Source organism: Scyliorhinus canicula, chromosome 28 (genome assembly GCF_902713615.1).
Source record: "Scyliorhinus canicula chromosome 28, sScyCan1.1, whole genome shotgun sequence".
NCBI classification, from domain to species: domain Eukaryota; kingdom Metazoa; phylum Chordata; class Chondrichthyes; order Carcharhiniformes; family Scyliorhinidae; genus Scyliorhinus; species Scyliorhinus canicula.
The window spans coordinates 11,701,193-11,712,424 of record NC_052173.1 but is presented as its reverse complement, the minus strand read 5'-3'; the positions used below and the strand labels follow the sequence as shown (position 1 = coordinate 11,712,424).

General features: G+C 44.9%; 1 protein-coding gene across 1 annotated transcript; it reads right to left on the bottom strand.

Annotated features, from left to right (window-relative positions):
• Positions 1–4,745: 4,745 nt before the first annotated feature.
• Positions 4,746–5,015, bottom strand: LOC119958242 (small nuclear ribonucleoprotein E-like). Its single transcript, XM_038786655.1, has one exon. It carries the CDS (start codon positions 5,013–5,015, stop codon positions 4,746–4,748), a length of 270 nt encoding a protein of 89 aa, XP_038642583.1.
• Positions 5,016–11,232: the final 6,217 nt, after the last annotated feature.

Below are 11,232 nucleotides of genomic sequence, written 5' to 3'. Positions count from 1 at the left end.
TTGTTTAAGGCATGCTATTTTTAATCAACAGGTGATGATATTTACAGGTTACAGTCCCATTTAATCTGGTTAACATCTGAAGAGTGGCATCATAAAATGCGAACTTTGATGCAAAATAAATATTGATGCCGTTAAGGGAAGATAGATAAGTACATGAGGAACAGCTGCCTCCCTAACAGCACTGTGAATGTACCTATATCACATGGACTGCAACGGTTCAAGAAGACAGCTCACCACCTCCTTCTCAAGGGCAATCAGGGTTGGGCAGCACGTTCTGGCTGAGTCAGCGACACCCACATTCCAGGAAAGAATTGCTAAACTTGAAAAAATATAGAAAGTTCTGCTTATGGGGTGAGATGAAGTGGGGTGGAAGGAAGTTCATGGGGAGCAGAAGACTGGACCAGTTTGGCCAAATGCATTTACAGCACAGAAACAGGCCAATGTGATTGAGAGATCTCCCTTTACTTGGTGAATGAGTGCTGATCACGATGAGAGATATCTATGCTGGAGAATGGATTATTGGGGCAGCTGGCAGGGTGGAGAGGGATGGCTCCAGATAGCCTGTGATAAACCAGCATGTTCAGGGGAGGAAATGTAAGCAAACAGGTTTTAAAAAAGCGAAAAAAAAGTGTTACTCACAAAAAGAACATTGTGATTCATTGTGTGGGCCCTGCCTTTGAACTTGACCTTCACCCAGCCTACAGATACTGGAAATTGAAAGCTGTACACACAAGTTGCGTGATCAGTTTTGTCACCTTTCTTTTTAAAAAAGCAACAAACTTTGGATATTTAACGTTAGCAAGTTTGTAAATAGTGCAGCCCCTGATAGAAATGCTTGGTTACCAAGGGCTAGTAGTGACCCATTGCAAAATGATACGCAGTAATATAAAGCAGGAGCATGCAGAATGGTGAAGAGAACACAAAAAATAAATGAGCACAAATAAATATCTCCCCAGGTCTGTTATCACACTCAGTGCACAATCTTACACTGGCCTGGGTTGACATCCAGCCCAAACTTCTGGGATAAAATTCTCTTCTATCTGTGACTGTAAGGATCTCATGTAAATAAAGTTTTAGATAAACTCAAGCCAGCTGCAAGTTTACATGGGCTCAAAGGACTAAATTGTCCTTAATTTAGCAATAATTGAGCACGTTGAAAGCATTGTTCCCTGTAATTGCCTTTTGCTGTATTCAGTATTGCCATGCATGTGCACATCTTAAGGAGTCTCAGCTTGAGCCTGGCCTGTCCCTGGCCTGCTTGTCCGCTGCATGGCACATTGCCGATTGCGACACAGCCCCGCACCGGTGCTGCTTAAAGAGAAAGTTGCTTGGGGTATTTCTCTACATCAAAAAGGTGCTCAGTTTAGTAAATCGTGTAGATTGGGAATCTTGTTCCAAGGGTTCAGAAGGGGCTTGGCAAATTTAAAGAGTTCGCCTGCAGAAGTCAACTCTTCTGGAATCAATTTGTAACATCTACAAAGCTCCATTATCTACCCCTCGCAAGTCAAGGATTGTTCATATTAACTTTTTAGATTACTTACTATTCGACTCAATTCTCACTTCTGATCTGTATGAACGTAGATGTGTGTTTATTATTTTCCCCCAAGATACCCAAGGAAAAGGGAACCTGGTTAGGTTTTTACTTGTTGCTACCAGAGTGGGATACCCCAGCCAAACGGTGAGAAATTGAAGGGTCTTGTCTGGATCAACAAACCTTTGGGGAACCGTACCTGGGGCTGTCGTAATCCCTGATGAACTCCTAGTGATGTCCTGGGATTGAGATGATTGACCTTCAACAATCACAACCACCTTCCTTTGTGCCAGGTTTGACTCCCAATTAGCAGATGAATTTTTTTTCTCTCTCCCCCCCCCCCCAGCCACAGGTTTTCTTCCCCATGTTTGACTTGATGACAGGAGATTTCATGGTGTCCAGAGTTCTTTTTTTATTTTTTTTTATTTGAAATTTAGAATACCCAATTCATTTTTTCCAATTAAGGGGCAATTTAGCGTGGCCAATCCACCTACCCTGCACATCTTTGGGTTGTGGGGTGCAACCCACGCAAACACGGGGAGAATGTGCAAACTCCACACGGACAGTGACCCAGAGCCGGGATCGAACCTGGGACCTCGGCGCCGTGAGACTGCAGGGCTAACCCACTGCGCTACCGTGCTGCCCGTTGATGTAGAGTTGATGTTGAGGATTTCCAGGGCAATTCCCTCCTGACTGTATACCACTGTACTGCCCGCTACCTTTGGTGGGGCTGTCCTGTTGGTGGGATAGGGATGGAATATAGACATACTCATCATGGACTATGTCAGGCTGTTGCTCGACTAATATTTGGGACAATTCTCCCAACTTTGGCACAAACCCTCAGCTGTATGCAAGGAGGATTTTGCAGGGTGTGTCATTATTGTTTCTTTCTACCAGCTGCTGGGGTGGGATTTGACTCCATGGGATTTGACAGCATCATCTTGGGCCTCTGGATTATGAATCCAGTGACCACAAAGTCACCTGCTCCCCCTTTGCCAGGGACATGTCAGTAATTGTGTTGGGTCTGGCTACATGAGGCAGCCCAAATGAGTTGGAGGGAGAACTAGGCGCGAGTGTCAAATCAGTGTGAAATGATTCCCTTAATTATCTCACTTTTATCTGTTCAGCAGCTATGAATGCCTCTCACTGTTCCTGGTTTATCCGGTACGAAAACTTTACTCATTTGTTCCAAAGATCCACTCTGAGGAATTCAAGATGAACAATATACCACACACTCCCGCTGCTGTGATGTGACTGAAATAATAAGATTTATAGGGAGGGGATTTGATGCAAAGTGACAGACCTCAATAACATCAATTAACCTTTAACTCGTGGCACAATCCAGGTGCAATGTTTGAAACAGAAGAAAGGGCTGGGAGACACCCTCAGTCATTAAAATTAAAAGTGTGAGTAACTGAACAAACAGATTTGTCTAATCAGATGGCATTTCAATCACAGTTTTAGCTACATATCATACGAGTTAATTTCTCAAACCAGGGTTAATGATCTGATAACATGTAAATTAAACCAGCTGGAGCTCCAAAATATTTTCACGCTGCCACTGCACAGCAGCTGAAACCAAATCCCTCACTTTCCTTCACATATACATGCAAAAGGAACTGGCTGATTGACAATGTGACGAGGGAAATAACACTGTTGTGAGTAATCCCTTCTGACTCAGGCAGGACACTGGATGGTGCCAGCAGACAATTTTCCTTTATTATTCCCAACTAACGCTCAGTGGACTGCCCACATCAGAATAATGACCTGGAAAAGAAGTGATGAGTCGGCAACCTCAGCAAAGAGTGTGGCTGGTGTTGTTGGGCCTGTACTGAGTTTAGAAGAACGAGAGGCGACCTTATTGAGACATATCGGATTCTCAGGGGGTTTGACAGGGTCAATGCTGAGAGGTTGTTTCCCCTTGTGGGAGAGTCCAGGACCAGAGGGCATCATCTCAGTAAGAGGCCACCGTTTAAAAGAGATGAAGAGAAATTTCTTCTCTTGGGAGGGCAGTGAATTATTTACCCCAGAGAGCAGTAGAGGAGGGATTTTCAAAGTGCGGGTCTCAACCTGTGGGTGGGTGTCGGGAGGGTCGTAAAGCGAGAAGTTGCGGCATTCCTGGTCACGGGAGAAGCACCTAACGCCCGGAGCTATCTTTTAAATTGAACGATGCAGTCTTCCGGCCAGAAGTGGCCGCAGAGAGCAGGTCACACGACCAGAAAGCACACTGACATCATGCATCCTGTACGTCCGTGCTTTTGGTGCAAAATCACAGAGGAGAGATTCCTCCATTTTCTCACTGCGAGCAAGTAATGCAAGGAACTGTGAAGAACTGAAGATAGATCGTTTTGTTATAAGGGAGAGGGCCAGAGACACAAACAGGCTGTGTACCTCCTGGCCAGGAACTCACAAATGAATCTGCTGGAGAGAGCTGCTCAGAAGAGTCCCCGGCAGGACAAAGCAGTGCTCATGTTAGCACTGTACAGAGATCCAGGGCCTCTGGTGAACAGCCAACAAATAAAAAACTGAAATTGAGAACAAAGTAGTATAACGGTGATTTATTGAAGTGCGGCTTTTCAACTGTGCCAGTGCAACTCCGGATGCAAAGCCCATGTTATATGCAGGGACGTGCTGGCAAATTAGAGTTTAAAACCCTCAAAAAGTCAAAGGTATTTGAAGGTCGAGGAAAAACCCAGATGAACTCCTTTGCAAAGATTTAACATTGAATGACAAAGCAAGTGAGATTGTGAGGACCAAGCAGGCTCACCTGTTACATTAAAGGTAAGTGAAAACGGTGTGTCGCGAAGTTTGCCTGGCGTGAGTCGTGAACGTCGACCAATTGGTAAAAAAGCGTCCTGGGAGAAAAAAGTTTGAAAAACACTGCTGCAAAGGCTGGGTCATTGTGTATGTTCAAGGCCCAGATAGACAGATTTTTAATCAGTAAGGGGATCACGGGGTTATGGGGATAAGGCGGGAAAGTGCGAGTTAAGGATTATCAGATCAGATCAGCCATGATCTCACTGAATGGCAGAGCAGCAGACTCTTTTTTTTGGTTATAAGATTTTTATTTCAGAAAATCATTTACTGTGGCTAGGTAGAAAAACACATCACAACTTAATCTGTTTTCCGACAACCGGTATCCAAAATGCTATGTAAGGCAACAGTTAGCTATTTGCTATAGTGTATAGACAATCAAGTTCCAATGAATTCATTCTTAACTGTGGACGCTCTGTAGTAAGGTGATGCTGTCCCCTTTCAGCATAACACAGCCCAATGGTTTTCTTGATTTTGATTTTATGTGAATTTCCTCTGCATCATCCAAAACAAGGTTCATGTATTCATCAAAGCCAATTATACAGCCTTCTATCCTCATGTTGACTTGTTCATATAACCATACTTGGATCCTGGATTGATTTTGAAGGTACCTTAAAATAAGATTGATGGGCTGCACCATCACTTTCTGAGCCTGCCCACGGTACGCCATGCCCGCGGTACGCCATGTCGCCGGCTCTGTCCCCCTGCGGCTGGCAGCGAGCAAACAAAATGGTGGCTGGACATGGCAGAGCCGAGTCACTGGGCCAAATGGCCTACTTCTGTTCCTCTGTTTTATGGTCTCTCCCAAAGCGATACAAGCCATCAAAATCCCTCGATCAGTCAGAAATGAAGTGGTGTATTCTAAATAGATTATTGACTCCACCATCAGTCTCCCCGTTCCAGGTGTCAAGTGTTCCTGGGTCAGCTAGTCAGATTTTCCAGTGAGCTATCTGATGACCAACTAGACCTATTTTTGCTGGGAGTGAGCGTTCACAAATTGAATACCCGATTTGGGGATGTGGGTTTTTCAGACGTAGATACCTCAGCTGGTCTCACATGGGACCCTCACAGTGAGAAGATACTTGCATCCCAGCAGTCTGACCTGGACTTTGCTTGCTGAATGGCCAACGTTTAACCTCACCGGATTCCCTTGTATACTGTTTTAATCAGCTGGATTAACAACTATTTCAAAATAGCACATGATAAGTTTAACAAATCATTAGTCAATGTAGGAAATGAAACCCCAGTCAGTTCTGGCAGCGAGAGAATTGTATACATTTCATTATTCTTAACAAAGGATCTATCAGGGCAGAATAGAAATAAACAGAGTCCATATGGCTGGCATTTAGTGCAGCAAAAACACAAAGGAGAGAAATGTCATAAATTCAGAGCATGTTTGTGTTGCAATGTCTTGGAGTTTGAAAAACAAAACCCGTTTTAATGATTCAAACAGGAATGTAATACATGAATGGTCATCCCAGAAACCAGGTAAGCGTTTGCACAAGATATGGTTCCAAACATCACTCAAGGTTAAGCCATTTCCAACAGCACCATTTTCTGGCAAAACCAGTGCAACAGATTGAAAGCTATTGAAATAAATAGCTTTTTCTTTACACAAACAGATTGCAACCCATTGAAATGTGGAGGGGGTTCTTTTAAGTCAGCTAGACAGAAGCATATTGGGCCTAATCTTGAACTAGGGAACCTGGCGATGTGCACTTTTTGACTTTTCCCCTGCACCCTTCAACTCAAAATATATCTTTTAAGGAGTGCACAAGGTTATAATGGGATGGGGCACATGGAATGAGTGACGAGACCAACAGTCGGTCTCCATAATCAGTGAGATTTAAAGATTGAGAAAGAATCAGAGGAGCAACGGAGAAAGATGATTAAGGGCAGCACGGTGGCACAGTGGTTAGCACTGCTGCCTCATAGCATCGAGGACCCGGGTTCGATCCCGGCTCTGGGTCACTGTCCGCGTGGAAGTTGCACATTCTCCCCGTGTTTGCGTGGGATTCACCCCCCACAACCCAAAGATAGGCAAGGAAGGTGGATTGGCCATGCTAAATTGCCCCTAGAAAAAAGTGAAAGGTGAATTAGAGTCAAATCGCGTAAAGATAAATTGGGGAGGGGCGGGGAGAAAAGAGACTAGATTTGAGAGTGAGAGGGAAAAAAAGAGACAAGAGAAAGTTAAAAAATGTAAAATTTGATACTCTTAATAAATCTAACCATTTATTACAGACAGAAATGAGACCCGATTCTCCCAAAAGGGAACAAAGTCCCCTAGTGAGCGCGTTTAGCTGCGTGTCCCGGCGCTTGCAGTGCCGAGAAACAAATCGATATTCAAAGTGACTGGCGTTGTATAAGGGGCCTGAACGGGGAGCACGCGGCCGACGCTGCAATAGCCCCGTTTTGTACAGTAGGCACCTCCACTTGCCGGAACTGCCCAGTGTAACAAGAGATTGGGACGCCATTTTCTCTGAGGACCCCAAAGCGATCCCTGACCTCCCCCGCCAGCTCGAACTCATTATGGGAGGGTCCCCCCGCCCCCAAAATACCTACTCAGGATCTCCAGGGCCCAATCACGCTCACACAAAACAAATGCCAGCTTAGCACCTGGGCATTGCCAACCTGTCAGTGCCCATGCCAGATGACAAATGCCATTGGTGTGCCTTGAGAGTGCCAGGGCACCACCCTGCCCAAAGGGCATGCATCTGGGACCCTCTGATTCCCTGGGAGACCCCCCCCCACATGTTGTTCCATCTGGCCCCCGTATGTGGGGACCAGTGCTGAACAGCTCTCGCCCGAGGTCACCAAGGCAAAGGGGATAGATCCCAAAGCCTCAGGTACCTCGGGAATCTGTACATTAGAGTGAGGCAAGCGGTATTGTTCTAATATGTAGATTTGCCAAAACATGATCCCGCCCACAATGGGCAGGATTTACATCGCACGAGGTTGCGTTGGCTCTCGTGAGGCGTGGCAAGCCGGGTAGATCTGGGAGGGGGTCCCAGCTTTTTTCGGCCACGCTGCACCGTGGAGAGCTGATTTTCCGGCACAGCGTGGCCATTGGATTGTGCCCTTGTTTTAAATTGTTCCCTTTCTGGTCTGTAAAGATTGTTATGGGCCAGGGTTCAGAGAACTCCAAAGTGTATCACGGAGTTCATCTGACCCACAGCTTTTAACAGATTGTGGTATGGGGAGCACACGGCCCACTCTATAGGTGTGGTACAGCAGAAATGGAAAAGTATTTTTTAAGCAAAACAATGTTTATTCTATGAAATCAAGTTAACCTTTTTAAAACATACAGTGAACATCTCAGCAACCATTAAATCAAATACAACCCCCAAAGAATACACTAAGTAATCCTTAATAAATTCCCAAACAACATCCAGAAGACAGAAGAAACACCTTTTAACAGAAGCACATCAGGTTTACATTCACTACTGAAAACAGTTATATTTCTGAATTCACCAAATGATCAAGAGATAATCTTTTCATGGCAGAGAGATCAACAGTACACCTGCTTTGTCTGGCTTCAGCTCCAACACCTGAAAACAAAACCAAAAAAACACAGGCACACCCAAGCTTTTCTCAAAGTGAAACTAAAAAGCAGAGCCAGAGCTCAGCTCCACCAACACTGCTGACATCACTGCAGTAACATGAGCAGCCAAACATTTCTTAAAGCAACATTCTCATGACAAGATTGACATTCCATTAACAATTCATTAAAAGGGTATTTATGTGACTAATTAGGAAATTGAATGGGTAATCATGTGCAAGTTCTTCAAAGTAAGAGGTAAGCCGAGAACAAAAAGCCATTTGTACAAGGCAAACGATGAAGCAACGTAAATCAACCGGAAGGTTCTGGAGATTCGCAACGCATATCCCTTAATTCTTTCAAGTTGCGAGCCAATGTGTGCATTTATGGGCATGTGTGCTTTGACAAGAGCCATCCAGACTCATACATAGAAGTATACATAGAAAATAGAAGGAGAAGGAGGCCATTCGGCCCTTCGAGCCTGCTCCATCATTCATCATGACAATGACTAGAAGTCCAACGCGCTACCCATTGAGCCACAGAGCCACACCGTTGCTCCATCATTTATGATGATCATGGCTGATCATCAAGTTTAAAACCCTGATCCAGCCTTCCCCCCATATCCCTTGAGCCCCAAGAACTATATCTAATTCCTTCTTGAAGTTACACAACATTTCAGCCTCAACTACTTTCTGTGATAGTGAATAGCGAATTTCATAGATTCACCACTCTCTGGGTGAAGAAATTTCTCCTCACCTCAGTCCTAAAAGGTTTACCCCTTCTCTTCAAACTATGATCCCTAGTTCTGGACTCCCCCACCATCGGGAACATTCTTTCTGAATCTACCCTGTCTAATCCTGTTAGAATGTTGTAAGTTTCTATGAGATCCCCTCTCACTCTTCTAAACTCCAATGAATATAATCCTAGAATGAGAGGTCATGGATAGAGGTTGAGAGACGGTAGATTTAGAACTGAGATGAGGAGGAACTACTTCTCGCAGAAAGAGTGGTGAATTTGTGGAACTCGCTGCCCCATAGTGCAGTGGAATCAGAGTCATTAAATGGTTTCAAGAAGGACATAGGTATATTTCTAATTTTAAAATGTGTTAAAGGGACATGGGCAACAGGTGGCGAGGTGAATTTGAGACCAGGAAGAGATTGAATGGCGGAACAGGCTCGAAGGGCTGAATTGCCCACTTCTGCTCCTAATTCCTATGTCCCTAATCCCTAACCAATTTAGTCCCGCCATCCCAGGAATCAGCCTGGTAAACCTTCGCTGCACTCCCTCCATAGTAAGAACATCCTTCCTCAAATAAGGACACCAAAACTGCACACAATACTGCAGGTGTGGCCTCACCAATGTCCGATACAATTGCAGTAAAACATCGCAACGTTAGCTCCATTCTCTCTCCACAGATGCTGTCAGACCTCCCGAGATTGTACATTCTTTTCTGTTTTTCTTCCGGATTCCAGCATCCCGATTCCAGCATCCGCAGTAATTTGCTTTGATCTATGTGCATTTATAAAGCTGTGTATGGTTAACACACTTGCATACAAGAATTCGCTCCATTATGTTCTTCAAATTATTCAGTAACTGATGTCGCAGCCCAACACCCCACACATTTCCACATTGTGTAACACAAGTTGATGCCAGATAACTGCAACTTTGCACAAAAGCCCCAGAGGTGTTGGAAATGCTGGTTGCTGAGCAGATCGCCGCAAAACAGTTACTTGCCCTAATTGAGCTATTTCTTCCCAAAAGGTCCCTTGACCTTTGCTTTCTACCTGTCCAACAGAGGAATCAGCACCAGAGCCTCCATCTGAGGGGTACTGTGGAAGCCAATCTGCCTTCTGTGCCACAGGCCCATCCTGAACTACATATTCTTTAACAAATTGGGGCAGGGAATCAGTGAGAATTATTCCAGCACACTGCATTGACAAGTCTGAACATACAAATTCACATTCTCACAGACCTCAGAGAGAGAACTTTTCACACTAGGCCCAATCACCTTCAGCTGCTTCATCAATGACCTTCCTTTCATCATAAGGCCAGAAGCGGGTTGTTTACTGATGACTGAAAATGTTCAGCACCATACACAACCCTTCAGATACCAAAGCCATCGGTATCCATATGTAGCAAGACGCGGACAATATCCAGGCTTGGGCTGACAAGTGACAAGTAACATTTTCACCACACAAGTGCCAGGCAATGACCATCTCCTATCAGAGGGTCTAACCATCGCCTTTGATATTCAATGGCATTACTGTTGCTGAAACCCCACAATCAACATCCTGGGGGTTACCATTGATCAGAAACTGAACTGGACTAGCCATATTAATACTGTGGCTACCAGGGCAGGCCAGAGACTAGGAATCCTATGGGGAACGAAGTAGAAAGGGTCGAGAGCTTCAAGTTTTTAGGTATCCAGATCACCAACAACCTGTCCTGGTCCCCCCATGCTGACACTATAGTTAAGAAAGCCCACCAACGACTCTACTTTCTCACAAGACTAAGGAAATTTGGCATGTCACCTACGACTCTCACCAACTTATAAAGATGCACTATAGAAAGCATTCTTTCTGGTTGCATCACAGCTTGGTATGGATCCTGCTCTGCCCAAGACTGCAGGAAACTGCAAAAGGTCGTGATGTAGCCCAATCCATCAAGCAAACCAGCCTCCCATCCATTGACTCTGTCTATAATTCCGCTGCCTCAGAAAGGCAGCCAGCATAATTAAGGACCCCACGCACCCCGGACATACTCTCTTCCACCTTCTTCCATCAGGAAAACGATTCCGAAGTTTGAGGTCACGTACCAACCGACTTAAGAACAGCTTCTTCCCTACTGCCATCAGACTTTTGAAGGACCTACCTCGTATTAAGTTGATCTTTTCTCTACACCTTCCTGTAACTGTAACATTATATTCTGCAGTCTCCCCTTCCTTCCCTATGTACGGTATGCATTGTATATTTTTCACTGTATACTAATACATGTGACAATAATAAATCAAATCAAAATCAAATCACCTCCTGACTCCCCAAAGCCTGTCTACAAGGCCCAAGTCAGGAGTGTGATGGAATACTCTCCCCTTGCCTGGATGAGTGCAGCTCCAACAACACTCAAAGAACAAAGAACAAAGAAAATTACAGCACAGGAACAGGCCCTTCGGCCCTCCCAGCCTGCGCCGATCCAGATCCTTTATCTAAACCTGTTGCCTATTTTCCAAGGATCTACTTCCCTCTGTTCCCCACCCATTCACCCGCCTCTACCACCTCCGCTGGCAAAGTGTTCCAGGCACCCACCACCCTCTGCATAAAAAACTTTCCATGCACATCTCCCTTAAACTTTC

Excerpts from the sequence above, each read along its gene's own strand:
- LOC119958242 (XM_038786655.1), bottom strand. The coding sequence starts at position 5,015 with ATGGCGTACCGTGGGCAGGCTCAGAAAGTGATGGTGCAGCCCATCAAT.